Source organism: Coenobita brevimanus, chromosome 104, assembly GCF_032717465.1.
Source record: "Coenobita brevimanus isolate Jiangsu-jjx chromosome 104, ASM3271746v2, whole genome shotgun sequence".
In the NCBI taxonomy this organism is placed as follows: Eukaryota; Metazoa; Arthropoda; class Malacostraca; order Decapoda; family Coenobitidae; genus Coenobita; species Coenobita brevimanus.
The window spans coordinates 18,462,960-18,480,720 of record NC_137057.1 but is presented as its reverse complement, the minus strand read 5'-3'; the positions used below and the strand labels follow the sequence as shown (position 1 = coordinate 18,480,720).

The window sequence follows — 17,761 nt, the reverse complement described above, 5'->3', positions numbered from 1 at the left end:
CCACCAACTCATCCCTCCCTCCCTCATATACCTCTCAACTCCATCCCTCCACCTCATCCACGGTCTACCCCTCCCTCTCCCTCCCTCCACCTCACCTACATACACCCTCTTAGTCAGTCTTTCATTCTCCATTCTCTCCACATGTCCAAACCACCTCAGTGTATTTCTCCTAATCTTCTCAAAATAATTAATAGTATATATTCTCAACCACGACAGCCAGAACTGTTGTTGGTGTGGCTCCAAGCTCATCTGGACATAAACATAACAGACTGCAGGCTGAAACTGCCCTTCTCTTGCAACCCATCAATTCTCTTTTCGGGAACAGGGACAGAATTGAAAGACGTTTAAACAGCACAGCAGCAGCGCCACTTGGTTATATGGTGCTATCGTGTGAAGGCATCCCTAGAGTTTTTTTTTTTTTTTTTTTTTTTTTTTAGAACCCAAAGAAATGAGTCTGCAAAACCTGTCCCTTCCAAATAAAGGTGAACAAAAAGAGAGCAAAATTCATGATTCAGTCATTCTCATATACATTACTTGAGCACACTGTATTTAAAAAGACTGGAGGTCATAGGCTGAGGAAAAGACAGACAGTTCCAGACTTGATCAGTTGCTTACGTGAAACACTGACAGTACAGGTTAATTTCTCAGTAGATTTGGACAGAAAAAGCATGAGAGTTGTACAGCTAGAGGGGTGACCCATGCTCCTAGTAATGGAGAAAGGATGCAAGCAGAGAGGTCAGAAGAAGAGTAACTACAAGATTCATTCATTCATTCATTGCCAGACGCCATGTATCCCAAACGGGGTGGCCAAGGGCTTAGAGTTAATTGTTTTACAGGGAGGGGCACTAATCCTCCACCAACCCCACTTGACACGTAGGGAGAACGTTATGCCAACAGCATCTGGTGTTCCCAGGCGGTCACCCATCCAAGTACTAACCAGACCCAACGTTGCTTAACTTCGCTGATCGGACGGGAAGCGGTTAACTACTCTTTCCAATATCAGTGATAGAAAGAGATGCTCTCACATTATTTTGTGTCACCACAGATCACAAGTAAATTTCCCCCAGCCTCCTAGAAATATGGTATCAGTTTTTCGGCATCTATCTATTGTTCATCATCCAGTCCTATACTGTCCCATCAGGAGTACAGGGCCTGGCTATTGAGGTCAGGAATTTAAGATGACAGTGGTCAGTCATTTGGCCCTTAGTGGTATTATGTAAGAGGGAGGGGGAGGCCGAGGATGAGATGGAGGGATGGGGTGGAGAGGTATATGAGAGAGGGGGGTGTGAGTTGGGAGCAGGGCAGTGAAATGGCGGGGGACAGGGTGACTTGGAGGCGATTTGTTTGTGGCCACCCCAAACGGGATTGAGGCGTCTGGCAATAGATAGATAGATAGATAGATAGAATAAACCCCAACCACCCTTCAGATGTAATTCCTCATGGGTAATATTTGGAGTGCCTCAAGACAAAAGCCTTCCATGAAGCCCCACAGGTACAACATGCTGCTCACCTCTTCCTGGTATCTTGATGTAGACATGATAACCCACAGGCACCGGCATCAGTGAAGGTGGTGGCACCTCCACAACAAACAGTCTTGAGTCGTGAGTCACATTTTCTTTCCTCACCAATCGGCATTCCACATACTCAGTCTGTGGGTGGAAACACGAAGACCCAGTGGTGGTGAATGTGTTATGAAGGGTGGAAATGTGAGTTCATACCTGAGAGTTCAAAAATTGTGAGAAAGGATGTGTAAAATCAAAAGGCACAAGGATTTGGAGGACTGTGTGTGAATGCAGAGTAACTTGAGTGCTTAAAGTGCTTAAAGTGCACCCTTTATTGTAATTAAAAAGCTGAACTGCAATTTTAGTACCGATATATAAGAAAAAAAATAATTAACACCATCTATCTCTATCTATCTACTGCCAGACTGCCTTAATCCCGTAAGGGGTGGCCACAAACAAATCGCCTCCATGTCACCCTGTTCCCTGCCATTTCATTGCCCTGCTCCCAGCCCACACCCCCCTCTCTCATATACCTCTCCACTCCATCCCTCCACCTCATCCTTGGCCTCCCCCTCCCTCTCCCCCCCTCCACCTCACTCACATACTCTCCTCATCAGTCTCGCACTCTCCATCCTTTCCATATGGCCAAACCACCTCAGTGTGTTTCTCCTAATGCCTCCTATCACATGCTAGGCTAAAAATGCTGTAATCCTACCATATGCTGCAATTTTAACAAACACAAAATGGATTGCTGCATAATGCCAGATATACATGAAGAGGATGACAACAAAAGCACACACACACACACACACACACACACACACACACACACACACACACACACACACACACACACACACACACACCTTAACCTGTTCATTACCATAACATCTTTTAAGGTCTATTATGGCTACTGTCAGATGATTTCCTTCAGCTAATGGGAGTACTATCCTGAAAAATAAAAAGGTTACCAGAGTTTGTTTTAAACCTGTGGACTTCCAGATGTCTGTCATATGCTGAATAAATTGTATTGTGGCAGCAGGACTCAAATCTATCTATCTATCTATCTATCTATTGCAGGATAAATCACCATAAGCAGAGGTCAACCAACACACAGTAATAACATAACTAGTGAACTTTTGTATGAAGAGGTTTCCAACCATCAATCCATCACCCAATCCTTTGTTGCTCTATCAGATGTACAGGGATGCAGGGCTAGGCTACCAAGTCTGAGCATCTGAGGTGAAGGGACCAGTCACTGACCCCTGGAAGGCATTATTTCCTATGCTAAATAATAATATGATGGGGAAGTGGATGTTGGGATGTCCCCAGCAAGAGGGAGCTGGGCTTGGAAGCTGGTTGTACTGTTGTTTTCTGATGATACTATTCCTGTTAAGTGAAAATGAGTACGACTTGCAAGGCTTGGTGAATGAGTCTGGAAGCATGAGTTCAAAACAAAATTTAAAAGTTAATGTAGCAATGACGGAAGCTATGTTTTTTACTCAAATGAGCACACTGATTGAGCGTTACGGCTGAATGACCAGGAAATGGAGAAGAAGAGTGTCTTGCAAGTAAGTAGGTGGTGTGATGAACAAAGACTGGAGTTTAAAGAATAAAGTGCAAGAAAGTGTTAAGCAGGGAAGGAGAGCTGAATGCCTTTCAAGTATCTACAGTAGGTAGTGTGGTGAAAAAGGATGAGAGTTTAAAGGATAAAGTGCAAGAGAGTACAGAAGGAAAGAAGAGTTGCACATACAATGAGAGTGGTGACATGGAACAGGGAGGTGATCCTGGATGTACAGAAGCAACTGCATGACAGCATTATGATTTCCAGATTAACATAAGGTGGTGAAACTTAGACTTTCTTGGAGAGACACAACTCATGAATGGAATGAGTGGAAATCAGTATCTGAGGGGAATGTTTACAGTTATGCAAAGAGAGAGGCAGACAAATGTACAAGTCTGGGCACATGGGATAGTGATGTGGACATTCTGGAAGCTTAAGAGGAGTAACCTATGATAGTTTGAGTATATGAAGTGAAAGGAATGTTAAAGATTGACTACGAGACTGTTCACTCATAAAAGAAGGGACAGAGGGGGAGAGGAGGACTTAGTACGAGGTGGACAAGCACATGAATGAGACCAGTGGGAGATGAAGGGAGGGTAATCTAACAGGGGAGGGGAGGGATATGTGGACGCAATCCGTTCATGGTCACCCCCTCTGGGATTATGGCATCTGCTTACAAAGACATAAATGTATATCATAGCATCCTAACAATGAAGGAGTTACTCAAGGCTTGATAATATAACCCTGCTAGTTCAAAAATTCCACTTTAACAAGCATAAAATATTATACTACAGCAGGAATGTGATGGAAATGATGTCCTCTGTTTGGGGGAGTTACTTTATGAAATTCAAACTGCTACTAAGACCACCACTGCAGTAACTGAATGGCTGGCAAAGCTAGTTAGAAGTTTGCTGGCCTGATGGCACCAGGGTTTGAATCTGGTACAGACAGGTGGTGCCACAGAACACGGGTGTCCATCCACCTTCTGAGGGTGAGTGGCTAAAATAAGTCTTGGGGGTAAAACCTAGGAGCGGCAACTGGTAAGAAGAATACTGTAATAGTCATGTATCTCAGGATAGTGAGTAAATAATCCATCACAGGCTCTAAGGCCTATGTTACAGAGATGAGCATCGTGGCTATGTACCATCCCAGGTATTAAACATTGTAAATGGCATACCTCTCGATCCCTGGTCTTCACATATTCGCCATGGCCATCCAATGTCTTGCCCAGGCCACTCCAGCGCTGGCCCACCTGCTCCTTGCCCAGCACCACCTCCACCTTGCCCCCTCGCCCACTACGCACTTGGCAGTCCTTGGTCAGTGGCCGAGCCATGTTTAGATGCACAGTGAAGCTCATGTCCTGAATGTAACACACTACCTTCACTACCTGTGGCATGTAGCAGAGAAAAATAGAGTTATATGGTGGCAGTAAGAATCAAACAGAAGTCCTCAGCCTGTGGGAGTAAAGAATAAATACTCTGGGGAGACTTAGAAAAAAAACTCAATCATATGTTGCACTACTTACTTGAACTTTATCTATCTATCTATCTATTGCCAGACGCCTCAATCCCGTTTGGGGTGGCCACAAACAAATCGCCTCCAAGTCGCCCTGTCCCCCGCCATTTCACTGCCCTGCTCCCAACTCACACCCCCCTCTCTCATATACCTCTCCACCCCATCCCTCCATCTCATCCTCGGCCTCCCCCTCCCTCTTCCCCCCTCCACCTCACTCACATACACTCTCCTTGTCAGTCTCTCACCCTCCATCCTCTCCACTTTATTATCCTCAGAAAATACTGTTCCCCTTTGTACGGATTTCCAGATGTCTGCTCTCTTTACACTGTATGGTGCACGATATGGTGTATATATTACAAACACCATATTTTGCTGTCACTAGATGGTGTTATTCAGATCTGGTGAACGTCTTTGAATTAATGAAGTAATTAGATTTGCAGCCTTTATTAACCCCTTCACCACCAGTCTGTCCTAAGATGAATGGAAGTGTCTGGTGGCAGCATGAATATTGTATAGGTGAGCAGGGCATTGAAATGGCAGGGGACAGGGTGACATGGAGGAGATTTGTTTGTGGCCACCCCTTATGGGATTAAGGCATCTGGCAATAGATAGATAGATAGACCCCTGGCTCATCATCCTCTCTTCAGGGAACAGGGAAGGGATTAAGGGACATTCGTATAACCAGGCAGCTCCACCACCTGGTCACATCATTGCCACCACATGAAGGCATCCCTCCCAAGCACCCCTGGCAAGTAAATAAAAAAATATGCCATGGGACTGAAGGGGTTAATACAGTAAAGATTAAGGTTTAGTGTGTAGCTCACGTCCAAGATACAACAAGTCACCCTCACCACCTGTCAAAGAAATCAATGGGATCATCTAAGAGTTAAAAAAAAACAAAAACAAAAACAAAGAGAGAGAGAGAGACAGACAGACAGACACACACACACACACACACACACACACACACACACACACACACACTGGAGAGGGATGATTTCAAGCAGTGGCACTGATTTAGCTGGGTGGGCACGCTGCTGGGTTGTACAAACGTCCCTCAGGTCCCTCCCTATCCCCTGAAAGGAAGATGGTGGCCTGCCAGAATAGGGCAGCTTCAGCCTGCAGTCCACTAGGTTCACATTTCACTTGAACCTGGGGCTACACCTACTACCACTACTACTACTACTACTACAGTGCTATACTATACTACTACTATTACTACTACTTCTACCACTACTACTATTACCACTACTACTACTACTACTACTACTACTACTACTTACTACTACTACTACTACCACTACTACTATCACTACTCCTATTACTATTACTATTACTGCTATTACCAATATCACTACTACTATTACTATTACTGCTACTACTACTACTATTACCATTACTACTACTACTACTGCCACTACAAGGTTAAGAAAGGTAAATTAAATATATCACAGGTCATCTGTAAGCCCTCCCTCCTTCCAACACTCCCATCATCCTTTACGAAATGCAATAAAAAGATAATAGCAACTCCATAACTCCCTCGCCAACCCCCATACTGCAAAAAACATAATAAGGGGAATAGGAAATCCATACGCCCTTTGGGAGCTCTGTAACGCTTAAATCACCCTGTAAGAAAAACTCATGATTGGATGATGGATGGATGGAATGGTGGATGGATGGATGGATGGATGGATGGATGGATAATAACAACACAAACTCCTTGCAACCATCCTCAACACTACTATTTCTTGCTGCTGTTGTTGTTGCATTGTCTTGCTCCCTAGCTGAGCTGAATACGAACCCAGTGGTGTACAGACTGAAACTGGAATTCTTTACTTCCATCTTTTGGGGGATAAGGAACAAGATGGGGAATAATTTTAGAACTGAGGCCTCAATTTATCTATCTATTGCCAGACACCTTAATCCCGTAAGGGGTGGCCACAAACAAATCGCCTCCATGTCGCTCTGTCCCCCGCCTTTTCACTGCCCTGCTCCCAGCTCACACACTCCTCTCTCATATACCTCTTCACTCCATCCCTCCATCTCATCCTTGGCCTCCCCCTCCCTCTCCCCCACTCCACCTCACTCACATACACTCTCCTCATCAGTCTCTCACTCTCCATCCTCTCCACATGGCCAAACCACCTCAGTGTGTTTCTCCTAATGCTTCCTATCACATCCACATCCACACCACAATGCTCCTTCACTTCCTCATGTGTCAGTCTGTTTGTCCATGTGACTCCACATGCCATTGTGTTAAGAAGTCCCTCTCCAGCAACACATCCTTCCAGAAAAACTATTAAGATGACAATAATACTGTAAATCCATAATGCCATTGCACGCTTCCCATACTCACATTATTCTTTTTTATAACCACAACATCTGCTGGTGTGATGTCAGACCAGCGGGTGTAAACCACCACAGTGATCTGGTTGTTGGTCTGGAACCAGTCGTACTTCGGGATGGGTAGTGGGGTGGGTGCCTGGGGCCAGGGTGGAGTGGCAGTGGGTGTGGGGGTGGAACTGAGACTTGCTAGGGTGGAGTCTGAGGTGGAGGTTGGGACGGAGGCAGGAGGACCCAGGGACGGAACCACCAGGGAGGACTTGGTGGCAGCTGAGTCTGTGGAATTGGCAAAATAACACAATGTGATGTTTGTGTTCCATAATTAAATTCATACATTTTTGCATGACAGTTATTCATGCTTGTATTACGGTACTTGACATTTTTTACACCTGACAGTAACTTTCCTCGCTGCATAGTCTCCAGCAGTAGTAATAACAGTAGCAGTTACAGCCCTAATCTTACCTGCATGTGAACCCGGACAACTGCCAGGTGAAATCTAACTTCCTATCATCATCCTTTCAGGGAATAGGGAGGGAGTTGAAGGATGTTTGTGTAACCTGGCAATGGAGCAGCCTGGCTATATCAGTGCCACCACATGATGGAGTCCCTCTCTAGCATTGGTCCGCAGTATACTGGTCAAGTGACATTAGCTCGAGACCCCTTCTCAGGACTTCATGGGATGTTCTTCTGGTTTGCCCGCAGGGACTGTCCCTTCCACACTCATGTGCATATGGAACTTCACCCAATTACTCTCACACATTCTCTATACATGTCCACACAACCTCAGTCTATGCATGCACATCACTGCACCAACACTCTCAATACTCATGCATTCTCACTACAAATCCAATTTGCCATTATCACGTCATTAAGCTCAGTTTCTGCAAATATCTTCCTTTCCTATCACTGTTTAACTCCTACAGAGCATTACTACACAAGCCACATACTGGGAAGTTCTTCTTTTCTTCGTACAGAAAGATAAATATCATGCTGCACGTGTACATGACGTAATGCAGTAGGAAGACTGCTGAAGATCATTATATAAAGACAAAAGAAATGTTGTTACAGCCCTATCATCTTAACTTGGCTCAGATTTTCATCCTTTTATATTTATTTTACATAGTTCAGTGGAAAAAAAAAATCTATCTATCTATCTATTGCCAAACGCCTCAATCCCGTTTGGGGTGGCCACAAACAAATCACCTCCAAGTCGCCCTGTCCCCCCCCATTTCACTGCCCTGCTCCCAACTCACACACCCCTCTCTCATATACCTCTCCACCCCATCCCTCCATCTCATCCTCGGCCTCCCCCTCCCTCTTCCCCCCTCCACCTCACTCACGTACACTCTCTTCGTCAGTCTTTCACCCTCCATCCTCTCCACATGGCCAAACCACCTCAGTGTGGCTATAAATCCTTTCCACAGCACTTCCTTATTGCTAGCATAATATTCTGGTGCTAAATTACTGCTATAACTAAACATTCATGATGAAACAAAGGCACTTTAAGGCCAAGTTAAATGAAAAGGGCATGGTAATAAAGATCTAAAAGTTGTATGGCAGGAATACTGCAACTGTCTGTTGAATGGAGAATACTACTTGGACTGGGAAAGTAAGAACATACGAACAAGAGCAAAGACCCCATCCAATGACTGACTGGAGGCTGTAACAAAGGCAATGTAGAAGATGAAAATGGGTAAGAAAACTGATAGGCTGGGTATAACTGATGATGTCATATTACCAGCAGGCAACTCGGGTGTTCCGATGTTAACTGATCTTATTACTGCAGTAGTGAAGAAACTGTACTGGATGACTAGCTGGACAATGTGATAATAAATCCCAAAGAGGCAAGGGAGATGTTGTGGATTAAGGTAATTACAGGGGACTGAAAATTCTACAGTAGATCATACAAGTCATGGAAAGTCACTGACAGAATGATTTGGGATGGAGTATTCATCAAGGAGGCAAAATTCAGCTTCATGGCTGGTAGAAAACAACAAATGCAATCATCAATGTCTGGCCCTTGCAAGAGATGAATGACTCACTCACCTGGGGCAGATGTCAGAGCAGTGCAAAGCGTCACTCATACTCTGACTCCACCCACCAAGGCTCCTCCATTTAAGCCTCTATCCTAAGTAATCCGTAGGAACAAAGGACTTACTCCAGCCATGAATTTCTGGCCTTCCACTCTGTCTCCCCCATATTAGGCTGTTTCTGATTCTACCACCATAACAGGATTAACTTCAAGGTGTGCCATATAGTCATACAGTATGGCCATAGTTTGTGTCCACATATGAAGGATGTTGCTGTTGTTGAGTAACCCTGGTCTGTCTGGCCAAACAGACCCACCTGCCATAGCCAAGTAACTGCCCCTGCAAGACCATCCCATGCAGTGAACTGATGGTCTCCTGTGACACAGCACTTCAATACAATGTGACACAGGGCAGAGTGTGGAGGTTTGGTCCTGGATGGATGCCGCATCAGCATCTATCCACCCAGCTAACAGAAGCATCATTGTACTAAAGGCTCCACATTATCCCATTATTTGGCTAAATGGTTGCTAATCAGCATTGTAAATGGTATCTTGAGTTCCAGGAAACCATCAGGCTTGTCATGAAGGTAACAGGCATTTACCTGGTCTCACAGAGTAATCACTTGTTATGCAACTGGCCCTCCAGCAATATCCAATGCTCCTACAAAGACATCTAGTACAGTATCTGTGGAATTAATTTGCCACTCCACAACATTGCTTAGTGTCCATGTCTTACAAATAAAAGTACAACAGGGATACCAGTCCTGTGAAGCTGCAAACCTTCATCGTTCTGCACAAATAAAAACAAAGCCAAATACTTGAAGTGCACGAGATCAGAACATCATAAGCCAGACAAATGTGATGGAAAATCTAACCACCTGACACACCATTGCTATAGATCATGCAATCAAGACAAATGAATTTTTCCAAGACATGCTCGTACAGACTGTAGTTCTTGATCCAGCATGCCACCATATATGTGGACTTTGGTACTGGCCGAGATCTTTAGTCCCTGGTTCATCATAAACTGCCTCAAGAGCACTTGGTAGTGGCTCTATCAACTCTGCTGGGAAAACTGCATCATCAGGAAAGTAGCAGCCACAAAACTGCCAGTTGATACTCCACAGCTACCATAATTCACAGCGCAACTGTGGGTATATTTCCTGATGGTTCTACTACACACCTGGTTTATTGTTGTTGTTGGCTTTGGGTGTCTTAGGGCGGGAGAGGAGGGCAGGCTTAAGGAAGAATGGGCGGGCCTCCACCAGCCGGCCCACCAGGCACTTCTGTAGCATTGTCTCAAAATTGACCCACTTGTGCACCTGCAATGAGGGAACACTAAGTAGTACAACATGGAAGAGTGGTGGCCACACAGGAGGGCTGCTGGGTCTCAGGGAACACACTATCAAATAAAAAAATTTCTAATTACTACAAAACTAAATAAATTAGCACACTCCTAAGCACCTCTTCTGCATCAGTTTGTTACTGAATATGGTACATTAAATCCAAGGGCTCCCCGCAACTCCCCCGGTGGGAATTGAAGCACATGTTTGAAAATAAATGAGTACTATACCATATCCTAATATTAAAAACGAAAACTATACCCATTTTACATTAACTTGGCCCATAATTTCACCCTATTTTAAATTATTTCAGTTTGGAAGGGCTGCACACTGCACCCTGTTTAACGATCATTGTACAGTATGGCTGAAAAACAGTTTGGTGGCCTCAGAGGCACTCAAAAGGACCACATGATGCGTCCCATTTGACGAACATTTTTTAATATAACAGATGAAAGTTCAGTGGGAAGTGGAAACTGAGGTGTTTATTAAATCCAAAATCCATTACATCAAGGTTCAGTATAGCAAGAACCTACTGTACTATCAAATTCTTTTATTCAGATGATGATGATGATTCCCTGAAGCTTGGCAGTGCTGTTACTGTTACCATCAACCCTCTCTAATGTTCCATTCCAGTTCCCACCACGTGATTTTATTCAGCTAAGAGTGAGTTCTATCCATCCATCTATCTATAGCCCGACGCCCTAATCCCGCAAAGGGTGGCCGCAGACAAAACGCCTCCAAGTCGCTCTGTCACCCACCATTTGACTACCCTCCCCCCAACTCACCCCCCCTCCCTCATATACCTCTCAACTCCATCCCTCCACCTCATCCTCGGTCTACCTCTCCCTCTCCCTCCCTCCACCTCACCTACATACACCCTCTTAGTCAGTCTTTCATTCTCCATTCTCTTCAATGTTAATATTTGCCTGTATTCTATTTCTGGTAGCTCAGAAAACCATTTACCACCGGGTGGAAACCATATAATTAAATGGCACCTGCTGGTCTAGTGGAATAAGGTGCTCATACTGGATGGACCCAAAAAAGAGTTTACATCTAAGGGTTAGTTGAAGTTACTGCACTGTTCACGTAATGCCACTCAGAGAAGAAAGGCTGGCCACCCTTGCCTTAAGTGAACACCCTAGCCCCAGGCCCCAATGTTCCTGACTGTGGTAAAAATAGATTGGATGATGTACTGACAGACAGAATATGAACATTTTCTGTAACACAACGTGAACCAAATACCTAAAAATTATGGCAAAAGACGCTGACTTACAAGGAAGACTTCCAGTAGAAAATATAAAAACATACAATCAGTCTTAACCTTAAAGCACAGGACATGTGCTGGCAAAAATGCAGCACTGAGTGAAATACCTTTAAGAGAGACGTGCTTCTAGTTCATGACTGGCAGAAAAAAAAAAAATCTTCCTTTAAAGCACCTCTATGCTGAACTGTGAGAAGATTTTAGGGAAGAACTGGTGGCAAAAGAGAGACGTGCTTCTGGTTCATGACTGACAGGAAAAAAAAAAAATCTTCCTTTAAAGCACCTCTATGCTGAACTATGAGAAGATTTTAGGGAAGAACTGGTGGCAAAGATTTAGCAATTTAATAAAACAACCTTAAATGATACAACTTTAAGTAAGGACGAACTGTAATATGCAAAATAAATGCTGAGGAAAAGGTGCTAAAAAGACCAGAAAGAAAAAATATAAATGCCCTAAGGGAGCCAGGTGAAACATGAGAGCCTGTAAGGGTGAGAGCTGAGGTGAGGGAGAGGGGTTCGGGTGTGAGGTGAGGGAGGAAGAAGGATAAGAGCAAGAGATAGGAGAAGGAAATGGGAAGAAAAATTAAACGTGTCTTCAGAAAAAAGGGGTTACGAAAGAATCTCTGCAATGACAGATTTTAAATTCCGTTTTTGCAATCTCCTGATGATTTTATTCTGCTTGGGATGGACCTTTTAAACTTCAGGGGCTAAATATAACCAGCACACACCCCTTCAATACCAGTGAACTTTCTAGAAGAGTGTATGTAAGTGAGGTGCAGGAAGACTGGGGGAGAAGGAGACCACAGATGGGGTGGAAAGATGTATGAGAGAGGGAAAGTGTGAGCTGGAAGGAGGGCAGGCAATTGGCAGAAGATTAGGTGACATGAAGGCGATTTGCCTCTGGCCACCACTTACAGGATTAAGGTGCCTGGCTACAGATATATAGATAGACAGGGAGACAGACTAAAACCATCTGAAGACAGTAAGAAGAAAAAAAAATACATTATTGCACTAAAGGGTTTACAGGTATACTTGCCAAGCACCTTACCCCCAATCCTTCCTCATCCTGCCTCACCTCATTAAACAATGTGGTGGCGTCAATCCCAGCACCTCGCATCAGCTCGTCCTCTCCACCAGGGTGGAACTCCAGGTAGGCAGTCACATTGTACACCTTCCCTAAGGACAAATATTTATGTTAATTATATGAGTAGGATATTATGGAATGAATTTGATGGTGGGAAAAGGTGTGGCAGACCAAGAAGAAAGTGGATGGATGTGGTAAGTGAATGTGCGAGGATGTGGGCTATGGAAGTTGATCAGGCTGAGGAACTGACAGGAGACTGACTGACCACATGACAAAGGCTTAGCACCCCTTATTAAACCTGATAGTTAATATGCTGACTGTCTGACAGGTGTGTATGAAGTGTACCTATAAAGAAAAAAAAAGGATGTAGAGATGCTTAGGCCTATAAGATGGAACCACGAGTCCAAGGATCTGATATGGGGATGGCTGTGTGGTGCATTTAACTGGACATGCTGTTGCTAGCGCTCCTGCTTCTGTACTATCTCTTTTCTTGTTCCTAGACTTTAGCTTATCTCATCCTTTGTGAAAAAGATAGTCAGGATGATGCAGATGATAAATTACTTAGTGCTGCACCAGTTTCCTGTACGCATGATACCATCACAACTGAAACAGGATACTGATGCACTACTAAGAGTCAGTAAAATGAACAAGAGGAGTCCTGGCAGAAACAATATATATATCTGTGTGTCTCAACAAAGTAATGGTCAGTGCAATGGACAAAGCAGTGTTGTGGTTAGTAATATCACTACTGTATATCAGGTCTGAATACATTATTAGTCATGAAAAAGGTATCCATGACAACTGCGAAGAGAAGGTGCTGCTACCGTAACTAATGTGTTAATGACTGTGTGTTTGATGCCAGTCACTGAGCATTTCTAAGATTATTTCTAGACACTGACACCTTCATAGCACACAGCTGACAAGGAGCCTACACATGATGACACGGTGTAGCCCGGGTGGAGCGGAGCAGCTGCAGCATCCGCCCAGGTTATACTGTATTTTCCAGCACCTTGCCATTGAGAAGGACCCTGGTCTGACCCTGGCATGGCACTGTCTACCACAAGAGGATGTTAGTTTCCTGCATGGTTATGTACTTTACTCTACCTGTAGCGTGGCCTCACGGAAGAAATTGCTTATCTGTGGTTGATGACTATGCTTGACCAGACAGATCAGGGTTCAACACCACCACCAAAAACAACAACTTGAGAGTCAATTAACTCTGCCAACAAACATTCTTGGGTCTTTCTATGGTCTAAAACATTACACATGCTCATGGATTATGAAGGAATGTAAAGACATCCTGATGGCTGGATATGATGGGCTCTCTTCTTCAGTTCAGACATAACTCTGTATCAGTGTTAAATGCTGAGTGACATACGTGCGGAAAGTGGGCGTGATATAGGATCAAGGGAGGGCAGAGCAATTTTCATGAGCTGTGAGCAGATCTTTGGCTCATGAAGTGTGCCTCAAGAGACAACACCGGTATTCACTCCTGTTATCCATCCAATGACCATACACCTTCAGGAATGCCTGTCCATGTGCTCGTCACTTTCGGAGGTAACTAATTTGCTGTAACCTTACTAAAAATGACATATTATCTCTAAGCTTATTCCTAACACAACACAAGCTGCAATACTGTACAATAATCCAATTAAGACTAAAGTAAGCAACATTGATTCTCTGCTTAATTAGGAAACAATTGCTTCCACTAAAAATACACTATAATCATGCAAATAAGTTTCCCTTCATTTGCGGTTCTTGATGACCTTGTATACCAAAATTGCTGTGTTATTCTTAGGTCATGTGCAGAAAATGGAGATGAAGGGACTGACAAGGAGAGTGTATGTGAAACAGTAGAAGGGAGAGAGAGGAACAGGAAAGCCAAGGACAAGGTGAAGGGTTGGGGAGTTAACAGGAATGAGGGTGGTGTGGGTTGAAGGAAGGGCAGCCTGATGATGCAGTACAGGACTAAATGATAGCACTATTAATGGCCACGTACTCTGGGATTATGGCATCTGGGAACTGACAGGGGTATGAGAGAGGGGGGTGTGAGTTGGGAGCAGGGCAGTGAAATGGTGGGGGACAGGGCGAAGTGGAGGCGATTTGTTTGTGGCCACCCCGTGCGGGAATGAGGCGTCTGGCAATAGGTAGATAGATAGAACTGACAGACAGACATTTAGCTCGTGAATATGTCCACCTTTGACATAAATCAATTCTGTACCAGCGTTCCCAACTTGATGTTCGTGTTCCATGCCAATCAATACACAGAGTGGCTCCAGTCTTTCAAACGCAGTGTGTCCAGGCATCTCAAAATGATCGGATCTTGAATTAAGCTCTCTGTTGTGTTTTGTTTTTCTCTTGGAGGGAACTGTTACTGTGGGCTCATGGCCTTTGGTTCCTTCTTCCTCGCAAAAAAAAAAAAAAGGCCATAGCTGACACTGGCTTTTAACGGAATTGATTCATGACCATTGTACAGTGACCTAATCTTGCCAATGGGAACGGGTCAATGGTGAATATGACGGAAATAACCGAGATGCAGTATAATGGATGTGACTTTATCATTACCATCATTAATCATCATCATCACCACCACCAACATCATCATCATCATCATCACCACCACCATACTCATCATCATCATCAATCATCATCATCACCACCATCATCATTATCATCATCAATCATCATCATCACCACCATCATCATTATCATCATCATCACCACCATCATCATCATCATCACCAATCATCACCACCACCAGCATCATCATTATCATCATCAATCATCATCATCACCACCATCATCATGATCATCATCACCACCATCATCATCATCATCAATCATCATCATCATCACCACCATCATCATCATCATCATCATCACTACCATCATCATTATCATCATCAATCATCATCATCACCACCATCATCATTATCATCATCACCACCACCATCATCATTATCATCATCAATCATCATCATCACCACCATCATCATCAACATCATCATCACCATCATCATCATCATCATCATTATCACCACCACCACCATCATCATCATCATCACCACCATCATCACCACCATCATCATCATCATCATCATCACCACCATCATCACCATCATCATCATCATCACGACCTTCCCACTTGTGGATGGGGAGATGCAGGATCCAGAAACAAGAAGAAAGTACAAAAGTAAGAGTAAAATGGGCAACACACTCATCCACATATCATTTCAGCTCCTGGAATCCTGGCTCCACCTTAAACTATCCTAACCCTCAGCAATAATTTTATGAGGAGAGGGAGGGGGAGGCCAAGGATGAGATGGTGGGATGGGGTGGAGAGGTATATGAGAGAGGGGGGTGTGAGCTGGGAGCAGGGCAGCGAAATGACGGGGGACAGGGCAACATGGAGGCGATTTGTTTGTGGCCACCCCTTACGGGATTAAGGCGTCTGGCAATAGACAGATAAACAGATAGATTGTATGAATTGGAGGTATGGCAGCTTGATGGCAGAAGGCAGGGTGATGGAGGCGCTTTGTCTCTGGCTACCCCCTCTCGGAGTAAGGCATCTGGGTATTGACAGATTGACAGATAGAGATGGAAGTTATAGATAGATAGATAGATAGATAAACAGAGAGACAGACAGAGATGGAGGGACAGACACACACACACACACACATACATACATACACATATACATACATAAACAAAGAGAAAGACAAATAAACAGAATGAAAGATGCAAAATACGCACGCACGCACACACACACACACACACACACAGGTACAGAAAGAGAAAGAAAGACCTACAGACAGACAGACAGACAGAAAAACAAAGAAAATAACAAGTCTGCTATCTGCCTACAGCCCGACGCCCTAATCCCGCAATGGGTGGCCGCAGACAAATCGCCTCCAAGTCGCTGTCACCTACCATTTGACTGCCCTCCCCCCAGCTCACTCCCGTAATATTTCTAGCCTACCTTTCAGCGCCATCCAGCAGTCCTTGGGTTTGTTGTGCTTGGCCAGCTGTTGCGGGGTCACGTCCACCAGCTTGCCCCCTACCCCCGTCAGGTCAACCCCGGAATGACCCAGCCTGACCCAGTCCATCAGGCTCCGACCGGGACGTAGCGCGACCTTGTTCCGGGGGTTACCTGCAAGACGGAGATTCGTGGGAGATTATGTGGAGATTCGTGGAGATTCGTGGGAGATTATGTGGAGATTCGTGGAGATTCGTGGAAGATTCGTGGGAGATTATGTGGAGATTCGTGGGAGATTCGTGCAAGATTATGTGGAGATCCGTGGATGACTGTGTGGAGATTCATGGAAGATTATGTGGAGATTCGTGGGAGATTGTGGAGATTCGTGGATAATTGTGTGGAGATTCGTGGATGATTATGTGGAGATTCGTGGAAGATTATGTGGAGATTCGCGCAAGATTTTGGAGATTCGTGGAAGATTGTGGAGATTCGTGCAAGATTCTGTGGAGATTCGTGGAAGATTATGTGGATATTCGTGGGAGATTCTGTGGAGATTTGTGGATGATTGTGGAGATTCGTGGATAAGTCTGTGGAGATTCGTGGATGATTATGTGGAGATTCGTGGAAGATTATGTGGAGATTCGTGGATGAGTCTGTGGAGATTCGTGTGAGATTATGTGGAGATTCGTGGATGATTGTGGAGATTCGTGTGAGATTATTTATTTATTATTATTTATTCATTTATTTCTCACCTGATGCAGTGGTGTCAGTGGAGGCGGTGGCCGAGGATGGGAGAGTCACCACTTCAGTACGACCCTCCCTCACACACCCTAACGTTCCTCCCATTTTCTCTCTCTCTCACACACCTAACCCTTGAATCTCATCTCATTGCTCTCTCTCTCTCTCTCTCTCTCTCTCTCTCTTACATTTTCCTTTCTCTCATCGTCTTTTGAATTCACTTTTTAAACACTTTGTCATAATCTACATCAGTTCTCCCTCGTATTTCACTTTTCAATCTTCTCTCCTGATGCCTGTCATTCTTTATTAATTTCTGTTAATATAGTTCACTCTAGTATTATTATTTTCTGCAGTAATAGCTTAAAGTACGATGCTTTGTGTGTGCGTGATTTTATATTTAAATGTC

The 17,761-nt window shown here is 44.3% G+C and overlaps 2 protein-coding genes across 2 annotated transcripts in view; both read right to left on the bottom strand.

The window, feature by feature from the left end:
• The window catches only part of MED11 (mediator complex subunit 11), a 427,497-nt gene that overhangs the window by 346,497 nt on the left and 63,239 nt on the right, over window positions 1-17,761 (bottom strand). The gene's annotated exons all lie outside the window — the stretch shown is intronic.
• Window positions 1-17,761, bottom strand: part of LOC145416037 (cytochrome b5 reductase 4) — a 46,816-nt gene that overhangs the window by 8,735 nt on the left and 20,320 nt on the right. The window contains exons 2-7 of the mRNA XM_080285137.1: window positions 16,621-16,791; window positions 12,633-12,733; window positions 10,137-10,275; window positions 6,938-7,200; window positions 4,244-4,453; window positions 1,511-1,649 (exon numbers count right to left, since the gene is read on the bottom strand). Coding sequence (XP_080141263.1) covers window positions 1,511-1,649; window positions 4,244-4,453; window positions 6,938-7,200; window positions 10,137-10,275; window positions 12,633-12,733; window positions 16,621-16,791 — 1,023 coding nt within the window. The remainder of the gene's footprint in view (window positions 1-1,510; window positions 1,650-4,243; window positions 4,454-6,937; window positions 7,201-10,136; window positions 10,276-12,632; window positions 12,734-16,620; window positions 16,792-17,761) is intronic.